Source organism: Trachinotus anak, unplaced genomic scaffold (genome assembly GCF_046630095.1).
Source record: "Trachinotus anak isolate AG129_WGS33_773 ecotype Australia unplaced genomic scaffold, CSIRO_AGI_Tana_v1 ptg000008l, whole genome shotgun sequence".
NCBI lineage: Eukaryota > Metazoa > Chordata > Actinopteri > Carangiformes > Carangidae > Trachinotus > Trachinotus anak.
Genome location: NW_027273859.1, coordinates 2774470 through 2790997, shown reverse-complemented (window position 1 = coordinate 2790997; position 16528 = coordinate 2774470). Strand labels below are relative to the sequence as shown.

The window sequence follows — 16528 nt, the reverse complement described above, 5'->3', positions numbered from 1 at the left end:
TGCCAGCAAAGAAAATGCCACAGCTTCTTAATTCTGAGGTTGGGTACAGCTTCTCCTGCAAGCAGTAGAGGTAAGATTCAAGCTGGAATTATTGTTCTTTGAAGATGCAGCTCAGCAAACCTGGGGAGAGAAGGGTGTTGTGTTATGGGTCACCATAGGTCAGGGGAGGTTGCATTACTATGTTAACTGATGCTAAAAAGTCTTAAATGTACTTCTAACATAATGGATGGTTTAGAGATGTGAAACAGAGCATACTTTACAGAAATACATTTTCTTGTTTTAGCAACCAAATACTTAATTGTTTGTCATGATCCAGGATTTTCTGTTTATTACTTCACTACAAGTAAAGGTACATGACTTTTTTTTAAAACTGGAACAGCAGAAATGATTATTAACAGCAAAATTAAAAATTCAATAAATGTGAAGAAAACCTCAGTCGAACCGCCCTCTAATCCTCCACCTAAGGACATACCCTGACCATAAAGCAAAACAGAGATCATTCCACGCTAAGATACTCTGCCTTTTTCTGCTTCTATTGACCTGGGCAGATTTGTGATTTTACATCCTCACATGACCATATGTAAAACTGAAATCATTATTGGTCGCCTTAATAATCCTGTTACATGAAGAAGCCTTCCTTCCTGACTCCAGTGTAAGAGAGCCACAGTCCTTATTCTCTGTAAAAACACAAACCACTGTACACAGAAACACAAACAAACATTCATTTGTCTGTCTCACACTGCTGACACCTTACATTCCCTTCAGCTAAAAATTAGAGTGTACGTGTGTCCTGTGTTAGGAGGGCATCTCCTCCTGGCCAGTATGGAAAGGAACAATGATTACAGCAACACCAAGGTATTTCAATATACCTGGATATAGACATGACAATAATATTAAACTAGACTTGAAAAAAATGTGAAATATACTTTAACTGTTACTTCAAAATCATCACAAACAGAAAGACAGTGACCTTGAATCTTTGACTGTAAGAGTATTACAGAGTATTATGTCTGATGTGTTATCACAGAAACTAATGCAGAAAGACTGAATCTTAGAACGTACTAATCAACAGTGTATAATCTGCCTTAACACTTAACATGAACCTACACTTCACTGAGTCAGTTGTGCACAAGTCAGACTGACCACTCTTACATTTGCTTGGAAGCTGATCAGAGCTCTTGTTTCAGTGAATAGAAAATGCACCCACTAACAGAAGGATGGACTTTTAATAATTGTGTGTGTGTGTGTGTGTGTGTGTGTGTGTGTGTGTGTGTGGCATGAATAATTCTAAATCAACCTAACGTCCTCTGAAATGATTTAAACATGATACTGTGTCTGTCTGGTTGTGTGTGTCTAGTCAGCTAGAAGCACCAACTGAAATAAACTACTGTTGACATGTGTATTAATCCATGTGTCTTGTATGTAGTGTGGGAACAGTATGTAGCAGGACTTTGACAGAAATGTCCTTCAAGTGTTTGTTTTGGTGTGGAAACAGGCTTCACACTGGCCAGTGTGCTCAAGAGCCAGTCGGCTTTCCATCAGTTCCTGGTCAAGAACCTTTCCCTGTCCAACGCCACAACCAGCTTCCTGCTCAACATCCCAGTCAGCGTCAGAGAGGTGAATCAGTTCTTCTTTAAATACATACTCACTTTACTGCCTGTTCTGCTCAGTTTTATTCTCTTCAGTCCATGCAAAGGTGCAGCGTTTGCATAATATTTATCTTATTGGACCAGATTAATGTTTCTGCTTCTGTTTGCCTACTTGTTCCCCATTTGTTGTCATAGAATAGTCGTCATTTCATCTGTTACTACTTAAACAACAGGTAGCAGTGTGTCTCAATAGAAAACGCTGTGAATTTAAAAAGTAAACACTCCCCTGATTAATTAAGAGACTAATGCAGAGCCCTGTTGAATCAAGTCTGGTACAGTGACCGTTTTTAAATAAAAATAAATTTTTTTTTGCTACTCACTTTAAACTGTTAAAATGGAGCCCAAAGAATCTCAATATCTACACTCAACATCCACTGAAATGGACATTCGATTTAAAAACAGTCCTGTGTTCTTGATATTTAAAAGGTGAAAATATTTCTTTCTTCATTCCCTGATGTGTCTGTCTGCCATGCAGGTTCTCTGTCGTAACTTTGTCAGCTGGCAAACTTGGAATAGAGTTTTTAGTTTGAGTCAGCATTAAATTTCAAAACTGTGCATTTTATTTGGCTGAAACCAGGAAAGAAATGACCCACTTAATAACAGTGGGTACAGTAGGTTGTGACTGCATCACATAATTTCTGCAGATCTGTCAGCTGCACTTTCATACTGCCACTGGTGTCAGCTCAGATGCTTGGGGGGGGGGCACTGAAGTTCACTGAACTCACTGTCATTCACGAGACCAGTTTGAGACGACTTTTACTTTGTGACTTGGACCATTATCCTGTTGGAAGTGGCCATTAGAAGATGGTAAACTTTAGCTAGAAAGTGATGAACATGGTCAGCTACAATAGTCAGATAGACTGTGGCATTCAAACCATGATTGATTGGTATAAGGGGCCAAAGTGTGCCAAGAAAACATCCCATACACAATTACACCATCACCACCAGCCTGGACTGCTGATGCAAAGCAAGTTAGGTCCATGGATTCATGCCGCTGATGCCAAATTCTGACCCTACCATCTGCTGCCTCAGCAGAAATCCACATCCACAGTAGCATTTTCATGGGGTGCACTAAGGGTATTTCCTGGCCTGCTTCAGGTTGAAATCTGGTCACAAACTGTGCTTTGCAGTAGAAGGAGAGGGTACATTAGAGGATGTGCCATTGCCAATCCAGTGGCACACTACAGTCTTGATATCAAGAATAACCAAGTTTCATATTGAGCTATAGACCTGTGCCAAGCTCCTGTGCTCTGAAATAAGTTAATTCATAAAGGCCCAAATGTATAAACCTCTCTAAAATGAAACCTCCATTCATACATTTTGTTGGGTTTCACTCTACATTCTTCAACCAGCTGGAATATGGTCACACACTGACAATGGCTCTGGTGCAGAATCAGGGCAGAATCATCATGATCAGGTGTAAGTGGTGATGAACAGGGTACAAGCACACAGTGTGACATCTCTCAGCACATGCTTCTGGATTTGAACACATGACCTTGTACTTCATAGTCAGCATCTTTACCCCTAGACTCTTGGCTTGGCTTGTGAGCTGAATGTCCTTAGTTTTTCAAAACCTAAAAATTAAACATAACGGAGACCAACGAATATTAATGCAGTGGAAGTTTTACATAATTTTTTCAAAGAAATATTTTCTGAGGTTTTTACGAAGCCTGATCACACATTTAGCAAGTTAGGACAGCTGGCTGTAAATGCTAAAAAAATTATCTCTATGTCCTCAATTTTAAACATTTTGAATCTTTTTCATTCTGATTTTTAACAGTCTGTGACTCAGATTTGATAGCTTTTAAACAAATACTTCACTATGAAAAATGTGCTGTATTGCAAAATTTTTGATTACTTAACCAGTTTGATCAATCAAAGCCTAATTTCGCGTGCTGACTGAGTCATGTCTCCATGTCAGGTGTGTCTCTGTCTTTGCTATGGGCATGATGCTCCTCGCTAAATCCTATGCCAGCAGTATTTAAAGCCACTTCTTTGTCCACTCTTCGCCAGATCATTGCTTCAGTTAATTCAGTACTGCGTTTATTACTACTTAGTACAGTGCCAACTAATTTTATCTCCTGGTCTATTTGTTTGAACTTGTTTCCCAGGATCATGCCCCTGCTTACCTGTCTCCGCCCGCCACGCTCACCACTCAGCTCACCATCTCAAAACCTGCTCATCTTCATCAGCCTCCAGCTTCCTAAATCTCCTGCCTCGCTTGCAAGCCCCTTTGCCCTCATTCCCCGCTCAGCTCAGCCCCCTCCTTTGCCCTGCACCTTCGCTTGCAGGAGCTCTCACTCCCCCATTCACCACCACTTCTAAAGCCTTTGGCAATAAAATCCTTATTTGATCATCTAAACATTGAGTCTGTGTTCTGCATTTGGGTTCATTCTTAGAAGATAACACACGCAGTCAACTATGAGATATTGTAAAGCAGTTCAATAGACAGGACTGCCTCTCATTCTTTGCTGAATGTTACTGGTGCTAACAGTGGCACATTGATTGGTCAGCCAGCATGAGGCGAACATGCGTGAAAACCAAACAAGATTTTCCATGAGAGTTAGTTAGTGTTGAGGTTAAATGGTGCTCACAGCTCATTGCATGAACAGCGCTAGCTTGCTGTTTTGTGCCTGAGCTAGAGTCCTCAACCCAGCTTAACTCCCTAAATCTTGTGAAAATCGTGCTTAAATCGTGCGTGTGTTTTATATCCATCTGCTGAAGTTAAGTAAAGTTCATAAACGGAAGATTCCCCATCGTGTGAAGTACTTCCACCCATGCACATCCAGGTGAAGTAGCATAGCATACTTCAGGGTCAAAACACAACATAAACCTTTTGAATTTGTGTGTGTACTCTGTAGGTGTACAGTCTTATTTTTGGTACATCTCTCAAAGATGGAGGAGGGACACAAAGTTGGATTCAGGGAGCAGAAGACACCAGACAGACACCTGGAGATAAAGTTCTTCATCTGGAGGTAAGTTCATATACCCACACCCAGACACAGATCAAAACACCCAAGGTCCACTTTGGTGGCAGCTTTAAAGTGGAGAGGTACGTTGCACGTGGGAGAGCTCTTGAACAGTCTACTTTCTTTCGTTGTCAGTTGGCACATTTTGTTTCCCTATTACGATTTAAGTTTTATTTAACTTTAATTTCACATAATTACTTTGGTTTTGCATTACTAAAATGCTGCCTAAGATTGATAAAGGATGTATCCCCTCTCAGGCACACCTGCAGCCTGTTGCTAATGAACCCTCCTCACCCTACAGTGGCTCTATTTCACTGCCAGAGGCTACAGACATGCTGCCTCTCACTACAGGTGACGCTGCAACCACAGTTGAACTTCTCTCTGCTCTTCGTGACGATATTGCAGCAATATTTAAAACAGAGCTGCAAGCTGCTTTAGGCAATAATCTTATAACAGAGACATGTACATAATAACAGAGATGGAACAGAGTTTGTCTACTTCCACTGATGATATTGTTACTCTTCAGACCAATGTGGAACATTTATCTAAAGAACTGGTCAGGCTGTAAAATAAATGTGAGGATTTGGAGTCTTGAGCTCGCTGTCAGAATATTCAGATTACTGGTGTCCTGTACGATGACCCTGCCTCCTCATCTGCTGCCAATTTCACACTCGAGGAGGAGCCACAGGAGCCCATCTGATGCCTAATCCCAAACCCGGCAATTATTATAAATATGGTGTCAGGTTGAGGCCATCAGTTGAAACGACAGGCTACCTCTTGATCGATTCCTCAAATTAAGGATTCGACCAGTACGCTTGTTTCCAGCTGTTTTTAGACTTTTTATTTTTCCTTGTATGAATTTGAATCTTTGTTGGACATGGCAGGCCCCTACTGTTACTGCTAATTGGCTTAATGCACCTCTAAGTTTAGAAGAAATTCTATTCTCTGTTAAAAACATACAAAGTAATAAAGCACCTGGCCCAGACAGATTCCAGAGTCCTGAGCTTGAAAAGAAAATTCATGAAACTAGCTCCCTGTCTTATCTAGGTGTATATCAAATCACTGGAACATGGCTCATTGCCCCCAACCTTAACTCAGGCATCCATTACCCTTCTCTTAAAGAGAGGCAAGGACCCTAGATCATCTGCCTCTTATAGACCTCATTCTCTGTTGAATGTGGACGTTAAAGTTTTGGCTAAAGCCTTAGCAACTCATCCTCTATGCCCAGGTATTAAATCGGAGGAACAAAACTGTTTCATTAAAAGGCGTCAGCTGTTTTACAACATTCTTGAATGTGGTTTTCTACAAACATTCTTCTAACCCATGAAGTTGTTAGTGCGCTTGATGCAGAAAAGTCATTTGATCATGTCGCATGGAATTATCTTTTTGCAGTACTTAACAAGTTTGAAATGGAGAACCGATTTATATCATGGATTCGACTTCTATACACCTCTCCCCAGGCCAGCTTTCCCACCAATGACACGCAATGTAGTTATTTTACATTATCACATTGTACCAGGCAGGGTCGTCCTTTTCCCCTTTATCTTTTGCACTGGCCACTGAACCTCCGTCAATTGTCATTTTATGCAAATAAGAAAACATGTGGTGCTGTTAATTTATTTATTTAGAGGTCATTTTAAGTTTATGTCAGCCTCCACATTGCTGCCGTTAGTGAAGAATCACTTGTTTCTCCCATCACTCACTGAGGCCACTGACACATTGTGGCAGAGTCGAGGCATTTAGCTATATAGAGACCGCTACAAAAATGGCACCTTTGTCACCTCCTCTCATTTTCCATGTTTCCTTTCCCTCCTTGCCGACCAGGCATGGGATGACCTTTTGACTTGAAAAAATCTAATCATATATTCTATTGTAGACCAGTGTGGCAGATGTAATGCTTCCTCTTGTAATTAGAGTCAGATATTTTTCTTTTGTCTGGGATTACACAGATTCTTAAGTGATTATTTCATGATTTTGAGAGGTTCTGGGATTTCTTTCATATCTCTCTTTTGGCAAGACAGTATATTTTACTTTTTACAGAAATCTCCTATGGCTCCATCTATTTCTGTGTGGCTTAAGGATGTCATGTATTTTCTTAAGATAGAGAAGATTAGATTCCCTGTAAAAGGCACCTTAGCAAGATTCTTTCATAAATGGAACTCTTTCATGGCTTACTGTAGCTCCATACAAACTTTGTCCCCAGACTAATTTGTGGTAATTGAGGTGCCAGTAGTGAAGGACAACAAGAACAGTTAGGTCAAGCCACTCTTGTCTAGCTGCCTCCACAGATTCAAAGTCCTCACAGTGGACTTTGAATCTGGACAGAAATGTCCAGAGTGCTGGACAGAAATGCTCCATAACTCGTGAAGTTGTCATCATCAGCACTGGTCCTGGTGAGCTGGACACCCTGCCAGGTATTTCCAGCCCCAGCCTCATCCATGAACTTTTGTAGCCTAGGGCCAGGGTTTGTCTAAACTTAATGAGAAGAAAAACAAAGAATATTTTAGTAATTTTAATTACTCAAAAAACATACAACTTAAATTATGTTGTGACAGTATTTGATGGAATTATGAATTTATAAAATATTTATGTTTGTATGTATGCAAATGGGTCCATGACCAATTACGTTTTCATCAAGCAAACACTACGTGGATGGCACATAGTGTTTGCTTGATGTCCTTCAGCTGAGGAACATGTTTGACACAGCAGCTATCTCTAGACAATGACCCACTCACCAGATTGATGCCTGGAGTCTGGTGGTCACACCATTGTTCACACCCAGCATAACGGCAGCACCGTCACACCTAAAGCTAACAAGATGTTTTTTTAGGACCTCCTCACCCAAACTTCAACAGTCCACCCAGAATGGCACCCCTGGCAGCCCTGGCTATGAGCATGGTCCAGGGCAACAATCTGGATGAGCTGGTTTACTGGTTTGCCATTCTGGAGGTAGGTGCAGTAGCTTAGCTCCTGTTCCTTAACTGATCAGTCGACTGAAGAGTAATACAGAATAGAAAATAACCTGGCTGATTGAAATTTCTCAATGAAGCATGAACTGATGGCTGTGATAAACATGTGGCATGAATGGTCAGTGCTATATGTTTGTATTGGTTTGCTGAAGTTGGGATGCCAGTCAGAGTCTTAGTCTGACAAAAGATAAGGAAACCAGCAAAGCCCCACAGAGGATATGATACCTCGTACCAACCCTCACTATCCAGGTTTACATAAGCTGAACACACAAAATAATAGTCAAGCAACACACATCATCTCAGAGCCAAATTCCCCAACAATTCAATGAACAGTATTACAGTATTACAGTGTAATGAACAGCCACACTCTGATAATCAAGAGGTGGTCTGTTTGGGCCGCCTAGGTCCCCAAAGTTTGAGTCAGAGTCAATTCCTGCAGGGCCACGACTGGAGGAGAGCTGGAGGAGATCCCACACACTTTAGCCTAGTGCAAATGTGTGTGGCTCAGCTGTGGCTGACCAAGTGAGCAGCTACTTTTCTCATGTTCATTTAAAACGGCGAATGTGTCAAACATGTTTCTTTACTTCTAACATTCAGCAGAATAACACATGTTTACATTTGTAACCATGCTGCATCTTGTTTGTTAGCTCCAAGTTTCCACACTGATAGCAAAGCACTGGAGATCTGCTTCTTAAGCGAAACTTAATCTAATTAAGCTATAGCTTTATAAGCTTTATATCAGTTAATGGCTGTTGCTTCTCTCCTGCTACTGTAAATTATCTACTTGTTGTGTTTGTGTTTTGTCAGCCAGCCAAAATGGCAGTGATATCAAAGGGAATTTGACAAAATCTTCATAAGAAAAGAATGAAGTGCTTATGAAGATGTTAACATAATGGTGTCGTTAGGCAAAGGAGACAGAGAGAACGGAGCTGGGCACAGCTATAAATTCATGAGGTTATTATAAAGATCAGCTCAATGTGTCATTAAAAGAGAGCAAAGGGCCACAATCGCTTCTTGAGCAGTGTGGAGCGATGAACAGCCAGACTACATCTCGCGCGACTTACATTTGCAGTGTCAATATGCATGTTTCAAGTTATCATACCCAACATACACTTGCACAGCTCGGTGTCAGAGTCGAGCCCTTACCCTCAGTAAGGCCTATCCTTATGTCAGCTCTGGCAGAACCACTCTCATTTTCACTTGCATTTCCTTCACACCTCTCTAAAACCATGCACAATAATACACACAGTGGGCACAATGTGGATACCTTCTTGAATTAATTTATTGACTAATTGCAGGTTTCTGAAGAGCATTAATAATACTGAATAATTCAGTCCTTCTCCAGCAGTTGTAGAAATCATAAAATTCGTTTATCTCAATACCAACAAACAAGATAGAGAAACAGAAATAGGTTCAGTATACTCTTACCTTTTCTTATGATAGTGCAACACTGTGACTGTCTTTAAGTAAGTAAAATATGCTCTGTCATTCCCATATCTAAGGTTGTTCATGTCTCACCCCTGTCTATGAGAGCAGGCTTTTCAACCTGGTTCTGTCCTCCACAGGGGATCCTCTTAACTGGAGCCATGCTGGAGACCCTCACCTGTGGAGAGGGCGGAGTCAGTGAGCTCAGTAATATCCTTTTGGTGCCTGAGAATCAGCAACCAGTGTTGCAGGCCTATCGCAATGCATTGTGCAGCGGAGGAGAGGGTCAAAGGTCAGAGCGCTTCAGACAAATGAGCCTGGAGCTGAGAGAGCAGATCAACACACAAAGTGTCACTGAGAAGGTATGGAAGAAACATTTGCTACAAATCAACTGCTACAAAGAAAAATAACTGATTTAACAGTAATTATACAGTACTGATGTTTGTTTTGTTTTCTATGGCAAATATTTGAGTACTTGTGGAACCCCAAAGTCCAGAGATATCATATATTTTTTGTTCTTCTTCACCCTCATCTCATCAGCTTCATCTGGAGAAACCCAACTCTTGGGTTCCTCTCTCTCAGTCCCATCTTGGGGCTTTATTGAAGGACCTGGCTGATGTGGAGAGGCTTCTCAAGGATGTGGACCTGCTCTCTGGCCTGGCCCGCCTGCTGCCCAAAGGAGCCTGTACTGGTCGATCTCCAGCCTCCTCCACAAACATGACCTGGCCCCTTAACTCCACGACCTGGGGCCCCAACACGACTGACATCCCCAGAGAGGAGGGGGAGAAAGGATCAGAGGGAGGGGGAAGACCAAGAGGAGGGAATGGGAAGGAGGAAGCAGACAATCCTCATTCTCAGTTTTCAGCATTTGTACAACTATGGGCTGGACTGCAGCCGATTCTCTGTGGGAACAACAGGTGGGTGAGACAAAAATCATGAGATTTTTTTTTTTTTTGTAGTGTAGAAAATGAACCAAAGAACAGAAAAGTATCTTTTCGATTTAAAGGAAGATTCCTGCTTATTACAACTTTGCTTGTGATTTTGTGATGATGACCTTTATCCCTGTGGATGAGAATAAAGTTTTAGTCACCTAATTAACATTTGGGACCTATGACACTGCTAAAAGTACATCCAAAGGGACAAAATCAAATGATTTGTTAAGGTTTTAAAGCTTCATCAGTCTGTATTTTTACTTGAACAGTGGATAAGGACTCTGTGTAATGTGAAAAGGTTCACTTGCAGCCTACACAAAGAACTGCAAGACAAATTCACAGTTCCTCTCAGCTGTATGGAGCATTTTACCCTCTTTCAGCTTATTGTTTTTGTTTTCCAGCATTCAACTAACCCCAGCCCCACTGTGCACTACCCTCTCAGTACCAAACAACAGACAAAGTTAGTGACTAGGTGGTGAACATAGTGAAGGATTTAGTAGCTGAAGAGCCTCATATTTTTCTCTTTTTACATTGATCAGGTGGATTCAAGCACAACTCCATACCATGTGTTAATATGCAACTGTTTGCTAACATGTTAGCCGTATCAAGTTAATCATCAGACTTTATTTATACAGTACCTTTCATTCAGGTTAACGCAATCCAAAGTGATTTACAGATGACTAACAAGATGATAATAAGACAGTTGAAATATAAACAGTTAAATTATTTACAGACCATTTCCAGAACTATTAGTCCATACTAGCTGTACCTCACCGCCCAGACTATATCGATTCGACGTGCCCAGACTGGCCACTTGTCGACTGTTAAAATTTTGCTGGCTGGGTTTCTCTTTCTGGGCTTTACATAACAGTTACTCATTTGGCAGAAGCAACTTACAGGTGAGGGACAACACACCAAAGCTTAAGTGCAGTGGGAGTACGTTCTGGTGTAAGTTCTAAGTACTACAGCTATCCAATAAGTGCTGGGGGATCAGGTAAAAGTAAGTGTGTAGTAAGTGCTGGTTAGGCAGGGTTTAGAGGTGGTTAGGTGTCCATAGAACCTTTGATTAAAATTTCATTTTTATTCTGGTTGAGCTGTAAAAAGTTTCATTACATCCAGGCACTAATATCTAAAGCACATCTAAAAAGAGCACCAATTGGTCTTCTTTATGGAGAGGTATCATATCAATGTGTGATTTTTAGTTTGTCTGGAATTCTGCCCCAAGATGGTCAAAACACTAATTATTGCAGCATTAAACAATAGAAAACAAAGACAAAGGGTAAAATTATTACCTACACTGTCCTTTAAATATCCTGTAAATATCATGCACATCTTATAGACCCACTTTTCACCTGCTGCAATATAGCTGTGCACACAATTTTCCTGTGAAACAAGGAATTCTCCCTGACATTTCAGATTTTCCTTAAAGTCCAACTTAAGATTTCCCTGAAATAAGAACTGTGGTACAAAACACCTTTAAGTGTTCTCCTTAAGGTTTCTTTAAAATGTTCACTTTTAAGTATTTAAGATTTTCTCCTTATCTTGGTCTTATACTTAAGGAATCACTTAAAGTCAGTTAAGCCATTGCACAGAAGACCTTAACAACCAAACTAAGGAAAAAAACTGAGGGTACCTCTGTCTCTTAACTGCGAGATGGCTGAGTTTTTTCCGTGACTGGAATAACCCAATGGACAACTTCAATGACAACGAACTGATTCTGTACTTTCCACAGCTGTGCTCTTCAGTCCCTTTGCAGTTAATGATTATTCTGTTGTTTTATGCTACAGGATCTTATTGGTGAAGTATTTCACATCAATTTGGTTTTCTTGCCTTCTTTTCTTCTGCCATTTTTTTCTTCTGGCCAACTCTGTGAGACATAAAGGTGAGATGATAACAAGTGAGCATTGGTGCCAGCAAACAAACGGGCTTTATGCAAACTGTAGTATTTTACCACTGTAAAATTCCTTTTATTGATAAGATAAGAAATAAGATAAGAAATACTTTATTTATCCCTATAGAGAAAGTCACAATTATCCAGTAGCTTATTCATGTATTTAGTTAAATTGACACTGAGTCTGAGTCATGATCCACTGCCTTTGTCTGAGGTGTTGAACAATCTGATGTCAGTGGGAACCTCTCAGTCCTGCAGCGCAGAGAGATGAGACGTTGGCTGCTGCTGTAGCTGCTTCTCTGGCCTGCAAGGATGTTGCGGTGAGGATGGTTGGTATTGTCCAAGATGGCTGCATCTTACAGAGCACCCCAAGCACAGACGCAGCTTTTTTAAAAACATATGCAGCATTTCACTGCAAACGTCAGAGGACCTGAGCTTCCTGAGGAAAAAGAGCCAACTCTGCTGCTTCTTGTAGATGGCATCTTTGGTCAAGGACCAATCAAGTTTACTGTCCAGGTCCACACCTAGAGTTGTTGTGCTGCAGCTTCCTCTCTGCTTAGTCCTCCTTCACCTTCTTCTTCAGCTCATGTTGCACACACTTCTCCCTGTCTCCAGCCCTGAGGGCCTCCTTTTTCTGGTTGAGGAAGGTCTTGATGTTGCTGGTGATCCAGGGTTTGTTGTTAAAAATGACAAAAACACACTTGTACTTTGCAAAAAAAAAAAAGTACAAGCTACGAGGACTTGCTTCCTCTCTACCAGCACATCATTTGAATCGTGCTGCAAATAACTTAACATCTTTTAAACCTTTTAAGTTATTCTGTGCAACAACCTCAAGTAACTCTCTCAGCTAAGGACAAACTCAACCTTGAGTGTCATACTTAAATAGAAAACTTAAGGTACTTTGTGCAACTGGCCCCATACTTACCTAACGTAACTTAAGGTGCTTTGTACAACACACACACACACACACACACACACACACACACACACACACACACACACACACACACACACACACACACAGTTTTCTACTTATGCATGACACTTAAGGTGAATTTTTCCTTTGCTGAGGGAGTCACTTAAGGGTGTTGAACAGAATCTCTTAAAGGGTTTCCTTAGCTAAGGAAAAACATTAAGGTATTTACAGCAATGAAAGTGTCTACAGTTTCCATGGAGACTAATTGTTATCATCTCACCTGTTCTTGTCTCACAAAGTTGGCCAGTAGAAAAAAATGGCAGAACAAAAGAGAAAATCAAATTGTTCAGAGGAGGAAAAGGTGAAACCTCATAGAGGAATATAACAAACAATCAGTGAATGACACAGCACACAGTTGATCGATGGACATGAAATACTTCATCAATAATTGACTGGAAATATCATGTAGCAGAAAACCACAGAGCAAACATTAACTGCAGAAGAGCTGGGAGAGCACAGCTGCAGAGAGTAGAGGGATCCAGCTCTAGATGGTCTGAAATCATAAACTGACTGCTAATTCAAATCTATAGTGCAAAATCAATTCCTCATCAGGTTCTTCTGGTAGAGGAAGACTCTTTGCTAAGGTCTTCTGTGCAATGGCTGAACTGACTTTAAGTGATTCCTTAAGTATAAGATCAAGATAAGGACAAAACCTTAGATACCTAAGTGAACATTTTAAGGAAATCTTCAGTCAAAAACTTAAGGTGTTTTGTACAACTGGCCCCAGTAGATTTTCAGAGATCACAGATATTACCCTTTTTTAAGTCGCTGTGTCTCCCAAATTTCTGCCACCACATACTTCATATCACTACATTCAATGTAGCCACCCCTTCCACACAATATGATACTTTAGCAGTAAGAGGCATGGTCTTTGACTGGTAAACCAGAGTTTGAGAGGTGTCTCAGCTGAATCCATGTCACTCAGTTGCAACTAAGCACTTAAGATGGTAACCTCTTAATGCAGATGGACACAAACAGCTGATTCAGACTAGTTGATTAGACAAATTCTCTAATGTCTGCAGTGTTAATTAAACACTTGAAGGACATTTCTGTCAAAGTCCTGCTACATACTGTTCCCACACTACATACAAGACACATGGATTAATACACATGTCAACAGTAGTTTATTTCAGTTGGTGCTTCTAGCTGACTAGACACACACAACCAGACAGACACAGTATCATGTTTAAATCATTTCGGAGGACAGTAGGTTGATTTAGAATCATTCATGCTACACACACACACACACACACACACACATACAGACGTTCTCTGTAATTGAGATTTTCACAATGTAGTCCAAAATACAAAATGGTGATTGTGAGTATATACAATGATCAAAATGAAATAACTTCATTTTTAGTAGTCAGCAACGCAGTTTACCATATGCTTTTTCAAAATCCAGCAATCCCACGACAATTTCCTCAGAGAATGCATGAATTAGTGTTTCTTACCTTGGTAATTCCAACAGATTGAACATTTGTTAAAACTACAAAACATAAGACCCAAGTTGTAATTGGCTGGAATTATTCTCTAAATAGACTGCTTTTTATTAACTATATTTCGTGTTATTCAGTGTGCATATTTGCATTCAATATTAGATTAAACATTGAAAACTCATAAGATGAATTCATTGTCAGATAATACAGTCGTTGCAGCTGTGCTTGTTTGGAGTAAAAACTGTATTTGGAGCAGTGAGATACAAACACAGTAAGCTTGAGGCCTGATTTGTGGGGAGATTTCTTTGGTTTCATTTTTATTCATTTCAACCACCTGTGACAGATAGACACACAGTACACACTGCAGATCAAACTCCTAATTACTGTGACTGGGCAGTTCAGTTAATTGCCTTTAATCTACACCTCTTGTTTGTTGCAGGATCATTGAGCCAGAGGCTTTGAAGCAGGGGAATATGAGTTCTTTGGGATTCACCAACAAAGAACAAAGAAATCTGGGCTTACTGGTTCACTTGATGACTACAAATCCCAAGATCCTCTACTCCCCCATTGGCTCTCAAGTGGATAAAGTGATTCAGAAGGCAAGTACACAGCTCTGATTTTGGTTGGGTGTATGAGCAGGGTTGTTCACATTATTCTCACTGACTCTTTCACCCTGTTTCATGCTGAAGATTTCCAAAATCTATGGTTAATTTAATGTGTCTGCCATTTGGTGCCTGGCAGGTAGTGGAACCTGCAGTGAGTTTATTAGAGCTGTAAAACTCAGGGCTCTATAAAGCTAAGGGGAATTGCAGCATAAAAAGTCTCTGTTTGTTCATCATTGTGAGCAACTGCTTTCACACGGTGCAATTCAAAAATATTTTCCAGACAAAATAATTTCATCCCAAATTCCACTTACTAGCTTTTTACAAGAGCTTTCAACTGCATCTTACATTCTATCGAAGCTTTCATTTGACAATGAAGACCAAGGGCTCTATCTTACACCTGGTGCAAAGCACAACACAGGTGTCTTTGCTAGTTTCAGACCGACACAGTTGTCATCTTGCTCTCCACTGCCCACTATGTTTAAATAGCAAGTATACTTGCGCCCGTCTGAATACCCATGGGCATGTTGTTCTTGTTGTTCTTATAATATATACATTATAAAAGTTGGCGCATTGCTATCTTGAGGCGGTGGAAAATTATTGCATGATTGACCAACAAAAACCTGGTCTTAAGTCAGTGGTATAGAACCGACAGAGAGAAGAGCTCTGTGTTGCATTTAGGGCTTCTCATGGGATTTGTTCACAAGAAAAATATACACAGTAATAACACAATAACAGTAGTTACATAGCGCACATGATAGTGCTGCACGCGCTGTTTTGTTTACTCTGATGGATGCTGTATCTAGAAACAGAGACTCCTAGCATGAATTATGTGAGTTCAAGGAACAAATCGTCGGAATGGTTTCCTCATTAATGACTCAATAAGACTAATGTCTTGTGTATGTATACTTGTATGCCACCCAAAAGACATTAATCATGCACTGTCCAGCATGTTGAATTCACAGAGAGCCATGTGTTTGATCTGGTAATACTGCTTATTATGCTGCTGATTATGGGTTAGTTAGCACAGACTATGGCAGCAGCTGTATAAATCTCTTATCTGTGTAACTGGACTAAAGATGATTGAGAAATTAGTGAATGTGGGAGGGTGAGAGATGGATAGAGGAGAAATTGATTAAAATTCATACAAAAACTAATGAAAAAAATTGTTAACTTTTTGCACTTAGGCAAATGAGACATTTGCATTTGTTGGGAACGTGACACACTACACCCGGGTGTGGCTGAATATCTCTGCCCAGCTCAGGACCTTCCTGGAAGAGGGCCAGCTGCACAGCCATCTGGTGTGGCTACGGCAGGTACACTTTCAAATAAGTCATTTTCTGACATCATTAATTATTCAGTACTATCAAATTGTGAAAAAGTCATCTGAGCATTTATATTTTCCTACAAGGTTCATCTGTTTGCAGTTCTTGGATTTTTGTTGGGAAACATGCAGTGGTGCACATGATAGGCTCCATTCATCTTCTCCTCTCTTTCCAGCTGTCCTCAGAGCTTCAGCAGCACCCGAAGGTGCTGAATGGCACAAACAGTGAGCTGATGCAGGGTCTGATGGAAGGAAACTACAGTCTTCCTAACACCTCCACCTTGCTGGAGCAACTGGACACCATTGACAACGCTGCCTGCGGCTGGACGCACTTTATGTCTAAGGTTGGTAA

At 40.6% G+C, this 16528-nt stretch overlaps 1 protein-coding gene across 3 annotated transcripts in view; it reads left to right on the top strand.

Annotated features, from left to right (window-relative positions):
- The window catches only part of abca2 (ATP-binding cassette, sub-family A (ABC1), member 2), a 96342-nt gene that overhangs the window by 38913 nt on the left and 40901 nt on the right, over positions 1-16528 (top strand). For all 3 annotated transcript variants that reach the window (XM_071481854.1, XM_071481853.1, XM_071481852.1), the window contains 7 exons: positions 1496-1617; positions 4511-4624; positions 9153-9374; positions 9553-9929; positions 14690-14849; positions 16040-16168; positions 16353-16520. In XM_071481854.1, the coding sequence (XP_071337955.1) occupies positions 1496-1617; positions 4511-4624; positions 9153-9374; positions 9553-9929; positions 14690-14849; positions 16040-16168; positions 16353-16520 (1292 nt within the window). The remainder of the gene's footprint in view (positions 1-1495; positions 1618-4510; positions 4625-9152; positions 9375-9552; positions 9930-14689; positions 14850-16039; positions 16169-16352; positions 16521-16528) is intronic.